The 17,028-nt window shown below is 44.4% G+C and overlaps 1 protein-coding gene across 1 annotated transcript in view; it reads right to left on the bottom strand.

Moving 5' to 3' along the window:
- UTRN (utrophin) overlaps nucleotides 1–16,152 on the bottom strand; it is a 609,745-nt gene extending 593,593 nt beyond the window's left edge. The window contains exons 1-2 of the mRNA XM_060190773.1: nucleotides 15,952–16,152; nucleotides 6,284–6,448 (exon numbers count right to left, since the gene is read on the bottom strand). Of these exons, the coding sequence (XP_060046756.1) occupies nucleotides 6,284–6,362 (79 nt within the window). The 5' untranslated portion in view covers nucleotides 6,363–6,448; nucleotides 15,952–16,152. The remainder of the gene's footprint in view (nucleotides 1–6,283; nucleotides 6,449–15,951) is intronic.
- Between the last annotated feature and the right edge of the window lie 876 nt (nucleotides 16,153–17,028).

Genomic DNA, 17,028 nt, shown 5'->3' with positions numbered 1-17,028 from the left:
AGTCAGGGTATAGCACAGCAGGTTAAGTGCAAGTGGCGCAAAGCCCAAGGATGAGAGTAGGGATCCCAGTTCGAGCCCCCACCTCCTCACCTGCAGGAGAGTCGCTTCACAAGTGGTGAAGCAGGCCTGCAGATGTCTATCTTTCTCTCCCCCCTCTCTGTCTTCCCTTCCTCTCTCCATTTCTCTCTGTCCTATTCAACAACAATAACAATGACAATAATAACTACAATAAAACAACAAAGGCAACAAAAGGGAATAAATAAATATATTTTAAAAAATAAATAATATACACATTGGCTTACCAGAGGAAGAAAGAGAGGGAGGGGAAGAAATCATTCTTCAGGACATAATAGCTGAGAACTTCTCTAGTCTAGACAACATCAAAGACATAAAGGTTCAAGAAGCCCAGAGGGTCCCAAACAGAATTAACCCAGACTTAAAGACACCAACACACATCATACTTATAATGGAAAGGAATAAGGGTAAAGAAAGGATCCTGAAGGCTGCAAGAGAAAAACAAGGAGTCACCTACAGAGGAAAACCCATAAGATTAGCAGCAGACTTCTCCACACAAACACTACAGGCCAGAAAAGAATGGCAAGATATCTATCGAGTGCTCAATGAGAAAGGCTTTCAATCAAGACCACTGTATCCTGCTAGACTGTCATTCAGACTAGATGGAGGCATAAAAACCTTCTCAGACAAGCAACAGTTGAAAGAATCAACGATCACCAAGCCTGCCCTGAAAGAAGTTCTGAAAGGTCTGCTATAAACAGTCAGACTACCATAAATAGGCCATATATCAGAACACCCTAAAACTCTACAAGAATGGCATTAAAATATCTTCAATCTTTGATATCAATAAATGTCAATGGCCTGAATTTACCTATAAAAAGGCACAGAGTAGGAAGATGGATCAGAAAACACAAAACAACAATATGTTGTCTATAGGAAACCCACCTAACTCAACAAGACAAAGACTTAAAGTGAAAGGATGGAAAACTATCATACAGGCCAATGGCCCACAAAAATGGGCAGGAATAGCTATTCTCATATCTGACATGATAAGTCTTTAAAATCCATAAAATTTAAAAAGATAGGGATGGACACTACTTAATGCTCAGAGGATCAGTCAATCAAGAGGACTTAAGAATTATTAACATCCATGCACCCAATGAGAAGCCATCTAAATACATCAAACATCTACTGAAAGAGCTACAGCAACATATTAACAGCAACACAGTTATAGTAGGGGACTTCAATACCCCACTCTCTCAACTTGACAGATCATCCAGGTAGAAAATCAATAAAGACATGAGGGTGCTAAATGAGGAGATAGATAAAATAGAACTACTGGACAATTTCAGAATCATTCACCCCAAGAAACTGGAATATACTTGATAATGAACCATGTGGACTTGACTACTCAAGTCAAGTCCACATGGTTCATTATCAAGTATAGACCATATGTTAGTCCACAAAGACAACATCAGCAAATCCAAAGCACTGAAATCATCCCAAGCATCTTCTCAGACCACAGTGGAATTAAACTAACACTTAACAATCAACAAAAGATTAGTAATAGTCCCAACATGTAGAAGCTCAACAGTACACTACTTAACAACTACTGGGTCAGACAGGAAATAAATGAAGAAATAAAAATGTTTCGAGAGTTCAATGAAAATGAGGAAACAAGCTTTCAAAATATTTGGGACACATTTAAGGCAGTCCTGAGAGGGAAGTTCATAGCCATACAAGCACACATAAGGAAACAAGAAAAGGCACAAATAAACAGCCTGATTGCACATCTTAAAGACCTAGAAGAAAAACAAAGGAACCCTATAGCAACCAGAAAGACAGAAATAACTAAAGTTAGGGCAAAAATAAATAGCATTGAAAATAAGAAAACCATACAAAAGATCAACGAAAGTAAATGTTGGTTCTTTGAAAGAGTGAACAAAATCGACAAACCTTTAGCCAGACTCACAAAACAAAAAAGGGAGAAGACCCAAATAAATCGGATCATATGAAAGAGGAGATATCATAACAGACACCACAGACATTCAACATATCATGAGAGGCGTCTATGAACAACTATATGCCACCAAGCTAGAGAACCTGGAAGAAACAGATGATTTCCTAGATACCTACCAACTTCCAAATTAAATAAAGAGGAACTAGATAATATGAACAGGCCCATCACAGCCAAGGAAATTGAATCAGTTATCAAAAACCTTCACAAGAATAAAAGTCCTGGACCAGATGGTTTTACAAATGAATTCTACAAAACCTGCAAATAAGAATTAATACATCTACTCTAACAAGCCTTCCAGAAGACTGAAGACACTGGAATACTCCCTTCCAGCTTCTATGAAGCCAACATCACTTTGCTACCAAAAGCAGACAGGGACACAACCAAAAAAGAAAACTACAGACCAGTATCTCTGATGAACATAAATGCTAAAGGATCAGTGCAAGGACCAGCATAAGAATCCCAGTTCGAGCCCCCGGCTCCCCACCTGCAGGGGAGTCACTTCACAGGTGGTGAAGCAGGTCTGCAGGTGTCTGTCTTTCATTCCCCCTCTCTGTCTTCCCCTCCTCTCTCCATTTCTCTCTGTCCTATCCAACAACGACGACATCAATAACAACAACAATAAAAAAGGGCAACAAAAGGGAAAATAAATAAATAAATATAAAAAATATATTAAAAATAAAAGAAAAAGAAAACTCTAGCTCAGTTATCTGACCAGAACAACCTTTTAAAAATGACACATTAGAACTTGTGGTCCTTCCAAAAGACTCTGGGGGAATAAAGACTTCGCCAGTACTCAACATTGGATTTATGCTGTTGCAATGTTTTGTTTTGTTTTCTTTTTTTTTTCTATAATACAAATGCTATTGTCAAATTGCAAGTCCATTTCTATTAGTTTCAAAAAAAAAAAAAACTACATAGTTACTGGACCATTTGAAATGCAGATGTTAATAATGTGGTACTTCCTTCCAATTGCCTTCCATAAGTGTATTAGAATGGTCAGTCTCTAAGAAATATTTCTCTTAATTCAAAAAAAACTTTGAGAGCTATGTAAATTCTTCATATCTGTACAGTATATTTTAAGCTATGTAATCGCCATATTAAGAATATAGCTTTGTACCAAAGGAAAAGACACTGAGGGTGGTGGGGGAGGGTTCAGGTCCAGGAACATGATGGCAGACAAGGACCTAGAGGGGGGTTGAATTGTTATGTGGAAAACTGGGAAATGTTACACATGGACAAACTATTATATTAATCCTCCAATAAAGAAATTTAAAATAAAAGAATATAGCTAAAGTCCAGTTACAGTCGTCCAAAGTTTTACTGCAATGGAGGGTGACTCAGAAACGTGAGAACATGTCTGCTCACATTTACAGAGCACGGCAACCAAGGATGGGTGGGGTGGGGCGCTCTCTCAGTTCCCTCTGTTAAATCTACATATTTCTCATTATACGTGTTCTATTTTTTAACTTTTTTACTTGATTGTTTTTATTTATTAGATAAAGCACAGAGAAATTGAGAGGGGAGGAAGAAATAGGGAGAAAAGGAGAGACCAGCAGCACAATTACACAACTCTGAAGTTTCCCCTAGAGGTGGGGAGTAGGGGTTTGAACCCAGGTCCTTGGACATGCCAACATGTGTAGTCAACCGGGCGCTCCACCATCCAGCTCACCTATTTTCTACTTTTTTTTTTTTGCCTCCAGGGTTATTGCTGGGGCTCAGTGCCTGCACCACGAATCCACTGCTCCTGGAGGCCATTTTTTCTCCTTTCTGTTGTCCTGTTGTCTTTTTTTATCGTTGTTGTAGTTATTATTATCGTTGCTATTGATGTAGTTGTTGTTGGATAGGACAGAGAGAAATGGAGAGAGGAGGGGAAGACAGAGAGAGAGGGGAGAGAAAGATAAGATTCACCTGCAGACCTGCTTCACCACCCGTGAAGCGACTCCCCTGCAGGTGGGGAGCCAGGGGCTCGAACCGGGATCCCTACACCGGTCCTTGCGCTCTGCGCCACCTGCGGTTAACCCGCTGCGCTATTGCCCGACCCCCTACTTTTTTTAATATTTATTTATTTCTTCTCTTTTGTTGCCCTTGTTTTATTGTTGTAGTTGTTGTTGTTGATGTCGTCGTTGTTAGATAAGAGAGAGCGATGGAGAGCGGAGGGGAAGACAGAGAGGGAGAGAAAGACAGACACCTGCAGACCTGCGTCACGGCCTGTGAAGCGACTCCCCTGCAGGTGGGGAGCCGGGGATCCTTATGCCGGTCTTTGCACTTTGCACCACGTGCGCTTAACCCACTGCGCTACCACCGGACACCCATTTTCTACTTTTTGAAAAGATATTAATAGGGAACGGGGTGGTAGCTCGCCTGCTTGAGCACACATGCTACCAAGTGTAAGGACCTGGGTTCAAGCTCCGGGTCCCACCTGCAGCCAGGAAGCTTCACAAACGGTGAGCCAGTGCTACAGGAGTCTTTCTTTCCACACCCTCCGCCCTCATCAACTTCTCTCCGTCCTATTTAAAGAGTGGAGTTATTTAGGGGCCAGGTGCTGGCGCACCTGGTTGAGTACACATATTAGAATGCACAAGGGGAGTCGGGCTGTAGCACAGCGGGTTAAGCGCAGGTGGCGCAAAGCACAAGGACCGGCATAAGGATCCCGGTTCGAACCCCGGCTCCCCACCTGCAGGGGAGTCGCTTCACAGGCGGTGAAGCAGGTCTGCAGGTGTCTGTCTTTCTCTCCTCCTCTCTGTCTTCCCCTCCTCTCTCCATTTCTCTCTGTCCTATCCGACAACGACAACAACAATAAAGCAACAAGGGCAACAAAAGGGAATAAATAAATAAAATAAATATTAAAAAAAAAAAAAAGAATGCACAAGGACCTGAGTTCAAGCCCCTGGTCCCCATCTGCAGCGGGAAAGCTTTGGAGGTGGTGAAGCAGTGCTGCAGGTGTCTCTCTGTCCCTTTCCTTCTCCATGTCATTCCCTTCCCTGTCAATTTCTGGCTGTCTCTATCCAATAAGTAAATAATGATCATTAAACAAAAGATTAATAATACCTACATAATATATTTGTCTAATCTACATATAATTCTATTAAAATGTACTTATAACAAAACCCTCAAAGCAGGCTTTGAAACAAACATTTATGTAAGTTATATTATGCACAGATCCTTGAAGCTAAAACAGAGGCATGATTATAACAACTAAAACCTTTACTGACAGACTAACACCAAACCATGAAAGGAAGTGTGTATCGGAATGAATCAGTAGAGAACCTGGTTTCTGTGCTTATTTCTACTGTGTTAAATAATAAGATATAGGCCGCTAACACAATATAAAGATGGCTCGTAGGGCAAAAACAGGTCCTGGGTTCCTATTTTGTTTTTAAAGTGACAGTAAATGTAATTTTATACCTCAGACTCCCTCTCAAAGTTACTTAAATATAGTGTTCCTACCCAGGGTGGAGCTCTGTGTATAGTTTTCAAAGCTCTGAGAGGCCCTCCCTGTCTGCTCAAAAAAAAAGCCAATGGACAAATCATATTCAATTTTTTTTTAAGTACAGAAATTTATATTCAGTTGGTCTTGAGTGGAAGCAATACATTTGTAGTTTTTAAAAACTTCCCAGCTAATTTATCTGTGTTAGCCAGAAACAAAAAGCATTCAGTGATTCAATAAAGTGAATGAAAAGAAAGTGCTATGCTTAGGTCTCTAATTTATATCTTCACTTGAGAACCATCCATCTATCTTAATTAATTCTTACCTTACCTCAGTGAAAACTATGCCTTGAGAAGGTTCAAAAGAAAGTTTCAAAAAAAAAAAAAAAAGAAAGTTTCAAAAGGAAAAAACTAGGAGTAAGAATATACAGCTATGGAAACACAACTTTGGAAGAGTCACGCTGCTGAAACGATGCTTCCTTTATGAAGTAATGATCTCTCTGACCTCAAAAACTACAAGGACAAGTAAAAACGCTCAGCTGTACTTTTGTGTTGAAAAGAATAATCTAATAAATGAGTACCCTTCAGGAACAGAACCATTCCACCATACAATGCTAATCAACACACAATGAAACCAAATGGAGGGGGTTTTCAGACTCATTAAACTACCTTTTACAACAGAAGTCATTTTTCAGAATTATATCCCTAAAAAGAAAAAAGTTTGCTTCATGAGAACAATGTAAGTTAAGGAAAACCTATGTTTACTTATCGGCGCATGCATAAAAGGCCATCATTTATTTGTTTGAAACGTGTTTTTCCTACCAGATCTGGACTTGATGATGTCACTGAATTCACTCTGTCCATCATCAGCCCTGGCCTCCTGTTCTCCGTACTTGGCCATCTCTGTTGAGTTTCAATATAATCCAAAGATGTCACTCAATTCTCTTACTCAGACCTTCAGTCTCCTATAATGATCAACATAGAGACCTAGAAAGAAAAAAGTAATTTGAAAATCTAGATGTATATCCAAGGGTGTATAGTCAGATATAGTGAAATTCTCATGTATCACGACTTCATTCAGGAAATGTCTATTCAGTGTGTACTACATGTAAAGCTATGAAAACATGATGTGCAGAAAAATTACTCTCTGCTATTAGGAAGTGTACAGACACCAAGACACTGGTGATGAGAGGAACCATTACCTATTGCTCTACAAGGCGGAAGGAGAGGGTTTAGCCAACAGCAGGAATTCTGCCCTGATGTGCTAGAGAAACGTTTCTTTAGAAATGCTATTTGAGTTACAGTCAACAATATTTATACAGCTTTCCCATATTAGGGAGCTACTCTCTTCCCTGATGCAGCTTTCTGATCCTTCATCCAGCCATGACATCATCTCTCCAGACAATAACTTGGGTCCACCTGCACATCAGAGGTCAGGCTCAAGGAAAAAAAAAAAAAAAAACTAGTATAGTCATAGGCCCTTTGGAATATAACTAAAATAGGACTACTAACTATCTACAATATGGAGACACACACACCCCCAACTCTTCATCTGAACCATTCCAAGCTTTAGGTTCATGATTAGTCAACAGTTTGTTTGGCTTTGTATGTTAACTCTCTTTTCAGTCACCAGGTTCTAGATGCTAACATGATGCCAACCGGACTTCCCTGAGCAGACAACCCCACCAATGTGTCCTGGAGCTCCGCTTCCCCAGAGCCCTGCCCCACTAGGGAAAGAGAGAGACAGGCTGGGAGTATGAATTGACCTGTCAACACCCATGTTCAGCGGGGAAGCAATGACAGAAGCCAGACCTTCCACCTTCTGCATCCCACAATGACCCTGGGTCCATACTCCCAGAGGGATAAAGAATAGGAAAGCTATCAGGGGAGGGGATGGGATACGGAGTTCTGGTGGTGGGAACTGTGTGGAGTTGTAGCCCTCTTACCCTATGGTTTTTGTCAGTGTTTCCTTTTTATAAATAAAAATTAAAAAAAAAAAAAAAAAGAAACGCTATTTGAGCCAAGTCATCAAGGATGAGATGAATGTACCTGGTCAAAAAGAGAAATGGGAAAAGAAAGATCTAAGACTAAGCACATGAAGCAGAAGGAAGAATCAGCAGGCGTTTAATAACGGCAGGAGAGGCGAGCGCTTTAGAGATGCAGCCAAGAGAATGGGCCCTGTCCGCCCAGCCGAGGTCAGGGAGACGGCGACAGGAAGAGGAATCCGGAGACCATGTCACCATGTCACAGCTTTTATTCCTTCTCCAAAGAGTCGTGGGTGTGCAGCAGATGGTTCTGAACTAGGAACATGATTAGATCTGACTTTTTCAATGACCAGTCTGCCTTGTATAGCGGTGGAATCATAAAGACTGAAGCAACAGCAGTTGTTCATCAGAGAAACTGGCCCCGGGCACATGGGTGGTTGGGTAAAAATTTCTTTCAGTGACTCTTAACTATTTTTTTTTTCATAATAAAATACCAATGGGGGAAAATTCTGATTTTAACCAAGTGATCAATCTATAACAAAATAGAAAATACATCACATGACTTATTATAGGATTGTGACCAACTTGTTTAATGTGAATTTTTTCATAAACAGACACCTCAGTCTTCAGAATAAACTGTATAGAGTCTTTCAATTTCTCAGGGCTGAGGGAAGCAAAACTATCTGATGGAGGGAGAACTTTGTAGGTTAAGGGAAACTCAGTAGACATGAACATCAAGTGTGATCCTTGCTTCAACTCAGAGTTCTAAAAAAATAAACATTTCGGCATTAACTGAAACATCTCGATTTGGGCTGTGTATTAAGATATCAAAGTCCTTTCAGATTCTTTAAGGATTTCAGCATTACACAAGAGAAAGTCTTTGGTTGTAAGAGACAAGTGATGAAATATTTAGCAAAGAATTATATCTTCAATATAACTTCAAGCAAGCCAATACTTATATGTAAGTATATATAGACACAATAGACACAAATAAAGATATAGAAAGAGATAAAAAGGGAGAGAGAGAGAGAGAACAAATAGCAGATGACTTCACTTATAGGTGGAACTTAAGAAACAAAACCAGAAAAGAAAAAACACTAAGTGAAACTTGGGAGTGGGTGGGGTGTATTGCACCAAAGCAAAGGCCTCTGGGGAGGGAGGTGTGGGGGGGGTTGCTGAAAAGGGACTTGAGGTAATGGATCCATGTCAACAACTGTACTGTAAACCATTAGTTACAGTAACCCTCCAAAATAAAGGGAATAATAGCAACAATCAGCAAATCAAAGAAAACAGTGAAAGACTGAAGGGAAAAAAAAAGAGACAGTGTGTGTGTGAGGAAACAAACCTTGGAAAATGGTAAGAGGCTAGGTTCCAGAGCACGTGGGTATTTACTGTTCTCTTCTTTCTAGTGAAATGTTCCAGGCAGAAGGTAACTGTGACCTAACCAAGCACAGAAAGACAGACAGATGTGTGTGTGTGTGTGTGTGTGTGTGTGTGTGTGTGTGTGTGTGTGTTCTTTCTAGTGAAATATTCCAGGCAGAAGGTAACTGTGACCTAACCAAGCACAGACAGACAGACAGATGTGTGTGTGTGTGTGTGTGTGTGTTCTTTCTAGTGAAATATTCCAGGCAGAAGGTAACTGTGACCTAACCAAGCACAGAAAGACAGACAGACGTGTGTGTGTGTGTGTGTGTGTGTTCTTTCTAGTGAAATATTCCAGGCAGAAGGTAACTGTGACCTAACCAAGCACAGAAAGACAGACAGATGTGTGTGTGTGTGTGTGTGTGTGTGTGTGTGTGTGTGTGTGTGTTCTTTCTAGTGAAATATTGCAGGCAGAAGGTAACTGTGACCTAACCAAGCACAGAAAGACAGACAGACGTGTGTGTGTGTGTGTGTGTGTGTTCTTTCTAGTGAAATATTCCAGGCAGAAGGTAACTGTGACCTAACCAAGCACAGAAAGACAGACAGACGTGTGTGTGTGTGTGTGTGTGTGTGTGTGTGTGTGTGTGTGTGTTCTTTCTAGTGAAATATTCCAGGCAGAAGGTAACTGTGACCTAACCAAGCACAGAAAGACAGACAGACATGTGTGTGTGTGTGTGTGTGTGTGTTCTTTCTAGTGAAATATTCCAGGCAGAAGGTAACTGTGACCTAACCAAGCACAGAAAGACAGACAGACGTGTGTGTGTGTGTGTGTGTGTGTGTGTGTGTGTGTGTGTTCTTTCTAGTGAAATATTCCAGGCAGAAGGTAACTGTGACCTAACCAAGCACAGAAAGACAGACAGACGTGTGTGTGTGTGTGTGTGTGTGTGTGTTCTTTCTAGTGAAATATTCCAGGCAGAAGGTAACTGTGACCTAACCAAGCACAGAAAGACAGACAGACGTGTGTGTGTGTGTGTGTGTGTATAGAATGTCTGCTATTAAAGAGAGTCAACAGGGTTGGGGAACTGATTAAAGAAAAAATGATATTTCAGAATTTTGAAGGGCCAACAAAACAGCTCACCTGGACAGTGTACCTGTCTTGTCATCTATGCAACCTGGGTTCAACTCAGGCCCCCCACCACATAGGAGAAAGTGCCAGTACTGTGGAATCTCTCCCTCTGTCTCTCTGTCTCTGCCTCTATTTATCTGAGAAAGTTAGACCAGAAAGGTGAAGCACCTTTATTTCACAGCAAAATCAACAACCAAAATGCAAAAAGCACAGGCTACAGAAGGGCAGAAAGGTGGGCGTGTCGTTTACTGAACCAGGAATCAAAGGAGAAAGAATTGCCGGGAAAACATGTTAAATGTGATTTGGACTGCAGAGTGCGATGTGTCTTTGAGACATGCATAACTGGAGACAAGAAAAAGACAGAGCAGTCTGGATTGTATGCTAAGCTGGGCAGTTACAACTTATACCCACTGACCACGATTCTATTCTGCAAAGCTGTTATATGAATCCTGCTGAGTATAGATATCCCTCAAATAAGGTAATTTCGCCTTCACTAATTGATCTGCGGATTAATAATTTATCCTTCAGTAATAAATCCAGAATTAGTCAGAAGCATCATTAGAATGTAAAGAATTGAATATGGTATGCTGCAATACTGCCTTCCTTAAGAAAACAATAATTAGGACCACAGAAGAAAGACTGCATAATGGTTCTACAAAAAAATCTTTCATACCTGAGGCCCTGAGGTCCCAGGTCCAATCTCCAGCACCACCAAAAGCCAGAGTCAAGTAATGCTCCTATTTTTCTCTGTATCTCTCCTTACTAAAATAAATTAAGTGAAATACTTGAGAAGAAACACAATAGTTAGAGGGCCAGGCATTGGCGCACCTGGTTAAGCACTCACATCTCAGGACACAAGGACCCAGGTTCAAGCCCCTGGTCCCCACCTGCAGGGGGAGCTTCACAAGTGGTGAAGCAGGGCTGCAGGTGTCTCTCTGTCTCTCTCCCTCTCTGTCTTCCCTTCCTCGCTCAATTTCTGTCTATCCAATAATAAATAAATAAGAAAAGTGTGTTTGGTGAAGTCATCCCTTTAAAAAAAAAAAAAAGACTCCAATAATTAGTATGGGTGGATAGCATAAATCACTATACAAAGACTCGCATATATGAGACTTCAAAGTCCCAGGTTGAGTCTCCCACACTCCCTAAGTCAGAAGTGAGCAGTGCCCTGGTCTCTGTATCTTTCTCTCTGCCTTTCTTCCTCTTTCTCAATAAGATAAAACAAATATATTTTTTAAATACAATAATTAAAATACTACATTGTCCTAAGATTTCCAGAACAGACTGCCCAAGCAACCCTAACTGAATCAGAATTCAGATTTTTAGTTTGGCAACTCGATTCTGAGCTATCTAGCCTTGAAAAAAACACCCCAAATCCCAGTTAAATAAATCAGTCATTTAACTGGGTCTCTAATTAATGACACACCAGTATTAATTTGTGAAGAGTCAACGTTAATTCACATATAACTCAGTGGTTGGATTTAGGGACACAACATATGGTATCATCATTTTATACGATAGGTCACTAGATCTTTTAAGGGAGGATGACTGAGTGTGTTTTTTTCTTTTTTTTAATATTTAATTATTTATTTATTCCCTTTTGTTGCCCTTGTTTTATTGTTATTGTTTTTGTAGTTATTGTTGTTGTTATTGATGTCACTGTTGTTGGATAGGACAGAGGGAAATGGAGAGAGGAGAGGAAGACAGAGAGGGGGAGAGAAAGACAGACACCTGCAGACCTGCTTCACCGCCTGTGAAGCGACTCCCCTGCAGGTGGGGAGCCGGGGGCTCGAACCGGGATCCTTACGCCGGTCCCTGCGCTTTGCGCCACGTGCACTTAACCCTCTATGCTATCGCCCAACTCCCTGTTACTTTCTTTTTTTAACATTTATTTATTTTACTTGATAGAACAGAGAGAGCTTGAGAGAGGGAGAAGAGGGTGAGAGAGACACCTGCTGCCTTGCTTCACCAATTGTGAAGCTTTCCCCCTGCAGGTGGGGTCGGGGGCTGGAACCCGGGTCCTTGCGCATGGTAACATGTACGCTCAACCTGGTGCGCCACTGCCCGGCCACCTATATGTCACTATTTCTAGACACGTGACATTCAGTGTCACATTCAGCAATGTTCTGTGATGGCTGGTGAGATAACTGACCTAGGAAGACATTGGCTCTACCGTGTACACAACCCAGGCAGGACCCCAGGTGCCCAGGACACTGGGTAATGCTGGGGTAATCTCTATCTCTCTATCTTTTATCTATCAGAAAAAGTAGGCCCAGAACAGTAAAGCCGGTGTAAACTGATCATGTCCAAACTATAATGTTTCATGAAATAAAACACTCTTAAAATATAGCATGACTATTTCTTCTTTTCAGCCAGGAGAAGGGCATATTCAAATAATAAAAAGGTTAAAGCTATCCAGGGCTTTCGTTTGTTTTGAAACAGGTCGAGATATATATATATTCTTTCTTTCTTTGTTTATTGGATAGAGACGGCCAGAAATTGAAAGGGAAGGTGGTAACAGAAAGGGAGAGAGACAGAGAGACACCTGCACCACTGGCAAAGCTTTCCCCCTGCAGGCAGGGACCCCAGGGGCTTGAACTTCAGTCCTAGCTCATTATAACATGTACATTCAACCAGGTATGCCAACACCCGGCCCCAAACTGTCATTTTATTTTTTTTAAGTTTGCATTAAAGATTTTGAGGCAGATGAAAACTGATAGACTATAGCTCTAGGAAAAGTATCTTTTCTCATAGGGAGGAAGTGTATAAAAAAACTTTTTCCTTTTTTATATTGGCCTACTATGAAAAGACATGATTTATTATGTAATTAAGTTCCTTTCATAAGTATACAATGTAGAAACTATGCTGAATTCTTAAAGCTATGTTATTACATCTGAGAACCAAAAAATTTGTTCATAACAGCACATATCAAAATTCACTACAGGAGAGTCAGGTGGTAGCGCAGCGGGTTAAGCGCATGTGGTACAAGGACCGGCGGAAGGATCCGGGTTCGAGCCCCCGACTCCCCACCTGCAGGAGAGTGGCCTCACAGGCGGTGAAGCAGGTCTGCAGGTGTCTGTCTTTCTCTCCCCCTCTCTGTCTTTCCCTCCTCTCTCCATTTCTCTCTGTCCTATCCAACAACGACAACAATAATAAAACAACAAGGGCAACAAAAGGAAATAAATATTTTTTTAAAAAAAGATTGTTTAAAAAAATTTGCTACAGAAAACCAGGTTCGACCAACAATATTTATCTTCAAAGACTAAAATGGTTCCCTTTAGAGAATATTTCTAAGGCTCTTCATAACTGATCTTAGCCAAGGGTCTTCATTTTAGTTTCCCAAAGGCTTTTTACACTCCATTTTGTGTGTGTGTGTGTGTGTGTGTGTGTGTGTGTGTGTGTGTGTGTGTGCGCGCGCGCACACGGGACTCTATTGTATCTGCACATTAATGTCCAGAATTTATTTTGATATACTCTTTAAGATATTTCTCAAACTTTTTTCTTCTTGAAAATCAAAATCCATAAATGTTACAAAGATAGAGCAAAAAAAGGGGGGGGAATCAGAGGACAAGGCCAGAATAGGAAGGCAAAAAAACCATGATTAAAGTGCTTCTTGCTGCTACCAACAAAACAGGAAACTCCAGGCTGAGAAACATATTGGAGAGACACCTCCTAATTTGCTAAGTATTGCAGCAGGAGGCAAAATTAAAAGTCTCACTACTGACATGCCCATATACTTGGCCCTGCTAGCTCGCTCTCTCTCTCTCTCTCTCTCTCTTTCTCCTATGAAATGGAGGAAAGGCAATCCTTCAGCTAGAGTTAGAGGAGAAACAGAATGGGATGAATATATGCATCGGGTTTAGTCCTTTAACAAGTCTAAGTATTGTTTTTGTTACCACCGCTTTAAATTTCTGAGCATACATGTTCTGCTAAGTTTTTACTGAAATACAGTTAACTTTATCTCTAGCTCATCATTTTATGAAGCAGAAGCCAAGATTGTGTAGCAATGAACCTGGGGTCAAAGAAGGGTGAAGGTGGCCTTAAAGGCAAAAACCAGAGTTTTGGTTTTGAAGAAATTTGCATATTACACCACCTGAACATACAAAGAGGTACAACAGTGTGCATGTGAGGTATTGAGTTGGCTTCTGTCCTAGAGTTTTAAAACCACCCATTCTGGGCTGGGGAGACAGCATAATGGTTCTACAAAAGCCTTTCAAGCCTGAGGCTCTGAAGTCCCAGGTTCAACCCCCCAGCCCCACCGTAAGCCAGAACTGAGAAGTGTTCTGGTGTAAAATAAAATTTAAAAAATAAATAAATAAAAATAACCACCTATTCTAGTGGTCCGGGAGGTGGCACAGTGGATAAAGCATCGGACTCTCAAGCATGAGGTCCAGAGTTCAATCCCCAGCAGCACATGTACCAGAGTGATGTCTGGCTCTTTCTCTCTCCTGCTATGTTTCTCATTAATAAATAAGTAAAATCTTTTTAAAAAATAATAACTACAACAATAAAAAACAAGAGCAACAAAAGGGAATAAAGAAATAAATATTAAATAATAATAATAAGACCACCCATTCTAGTCCTAGAGTGAGAACTATCCATCTACACTGGAAAGCCAAACTTTAAAACCTTAGCGTAGCCAGAGTGGCAAGGGGAGAGGCAGGAAGAAAGAAATTGCTCCTCAGCTTGAAATCTAGTCAAAGAAACACCCGAGCTGCCATCCACTCACTGAGGTGCTCCAAAGGACTGACTGTTAAGACTGCTGTGATCAATACTGGTTGCAGGGGCAGTGAAACTGCTGGCAACACCCAACCCAGCGGTGAAGACCTGTCTTGTCAGTCACATCCAGGCTGGTGTGTGTGTGTGGTGGTGGTGGGGGGGGGTGACCAGCGCCCTCGCCCTGCGGTTTGGAGCACCCAGGACCTTCAGATTCCTCTAAGCGCCAACGGGCCACCAGCCCGGATGGGACCAGCAACTCTCCTTACTTGGGCCTGTTGTGCATGTTACAAAGTTTGCATGGGGAGGATCCCAAAGACCCGGGGCTCCAGGGACTCACTTCTACCCCAGAGGGGGTGAGCTCCAAAGTGGCCACAAGCCCGGGAAAGAAGAAATCCAGAAAAGAGGGTGTTGGGGGGGGGAGCAGCCTAGGCTCTTCAGTTTAACACAAAACAAACTTCAGATCTGCTGGCCCTTGTAAGCTGGACGCCTTCTTCTTCCCTTGAAACAATGCTGGAACCCAAGTTCCTCTCCCTCAACTAGGTCCAGCTAATTGCACAGTCCGGAGTGTTCAGTTCCTTGGAGCCTTTGCATTCGGCCTAGGGGCAAACCCGGCCTCACCCCGGGACTGAAAGAAGACAGGAATTAACCTGATCCATGGAAGCGAGGGATGCCAAGAGTCCGGCATAAAACCTTTTAAAGATATATAAAATGATATTTTAAAAAGCACAGAACTGCGCACCGATTGGACGCTCCCAGTCTCTCCGGGACCCCACCCTTGGGAGAAGCAATAGCCCCAAGGTCTTCTGCACGCTGCCAGCCTGTGGCCAGGCCGAGGAGCCGCTCCCTGCAGTCAGTCAGTCAGTTTGTTTGTCTGTCTGTCTGTCTGTCTCCCACTCCAGACGCCCGCCCTCCAGGGACTGGGGTGTGGGGTGGGTGACAGGAGGCCACGTCCCCTCTGGGTGATCGCTGAGCGGGTGCCCCCCTCCCACCGCGCGCCAAGGCCTCACTCACCCCAGTGGAGAGGGGGGCTGGCGGGGACTGGGGGTGCCCGGGGTGCTTTGCGTGGTTTGGAGCCAGAAGCACAGTTTTCCTGGCCCAGGCTCTCTCCACGTTTGTCTCTAGAGGGGGAGCTGAACTGTGAGTCCCAGCAAAGTGCATGCAAAAAAAAAAAAAAAACCCATAAAAGTTGGTCGCCTCTCGCTGCGGACAGACGGGGCTCCTGGAGCTGCGGGGGGCTGTCGGCCAGTGCAGCTGGGCCCGCCCGCCGGCCGCGATGGTTTCCCGCCAGGCGCGGGGCTTACCTGCTCCGGGATCGCGGCCGCCGCTCGTCCCGCCGCGCCCCGGGCTCCTGGGCGGGCTGCGGGGTGCGGGGTGCGGGCTGCGGGGTGCGGGCTGCGGGCTGCGCGCCTGACTTCGGCCGAGCGCCAGTCCGTGTATGTACTTGGGTTGGGAAGCGCAAAGTGGAGAGCCGGGCGAGAGGCCAGCAGGGGCAGCAGAAAGCAACTAGCCCCTGGCTGGAAGCCGCCGCAACTTGTGCAATCTCCGCGCCGCTAGTTCCGCCCGAAGCAAAGGCAAAGGCCGAGCGGGGAGCGGCCCCACGGCGCACCCGAGTCCCAGGCGCGGGAGACGTGGCCCCGCAGACCGGCCCGACCGACAGCGGGGAGCCCAGAGCGCCGAGCCCCGCCCGGGTTCCCGGAGGCTCCTCCTCGGCGGCGGGGCGGGGGCGGCCCGGGCCTCCCGGGAAAGGCGGTCCCGCCACTGGGCGCTCCTCCCCCTGCGCCCGCCTCCAGCCGGCGGGGAGGAGAGGCTGCCGGGCCGGGGGCGCTGGGGGAGAGAGTGGGGGGCCGGGGGAGAGTGTGGGGGGTTGGGGGAGAGAGTGGGGGGCCGGGGGAGAGTGGGGGGCCGGGGGAGAGTGGGGGGCCGGGGGAGAGTGGGGGGGTTGGGGGAGAGAGTGGGGGGCCGGGGGAGAGTGGGGGGGTTGGGGGAGAGAGTGGGGGGCCGGGGGAGAGTGGGGGGCCGGGGGAGAGTGTGGGGGTTGGGGGAGAGAGTGGGGGGCCGGGGGAGAGTGGGGGGGGGTTGGGGGAGAGTGTGGGGGCGCTGGGGGAGAGAGTGGGGGGCCGGGGGAGAGTGTGGGGGGTTGGGGGAGAGAGTGGGGGGCCGGGGGAGAGTGGGGGGCCGGGAGAGAGTGTGGGGGGTTGGGGGAGAGAGTGGGGGGCCGGGGGAAAGAGTGGGGGGCCGGGGGAGTGTGTGGGGGGTTGGGGGAGAGAGTGGGGGGCCGGGGGAGAGTGGGGGGTCGGGGAGAGAGTAGGGGGTCGGGGAGAGAGTGGGGGGCCGGGGAGAGAGTGGGGGGTCGGGGAGAAAGTGGGGGTCGGGGAGAG

The sequence above is a fragment of the Erinaceus europaeus genome, chromosome 4, assembly GCF_950295315.1.
Source record: "Erinaceus europaeus chromosome 4, mEriEur2.1, whole genome shotgun sequence".
Taxonomy (NCBI): Eukaryota; Metazoa; Chordata; class Mammalia; order Eulipotyphla; family Erinaceidae; genus Erinaceus; species Erinaceus europaeus.
This window is presented reverse-complemented; position numbering and strand designations above follow the sequence as displayed.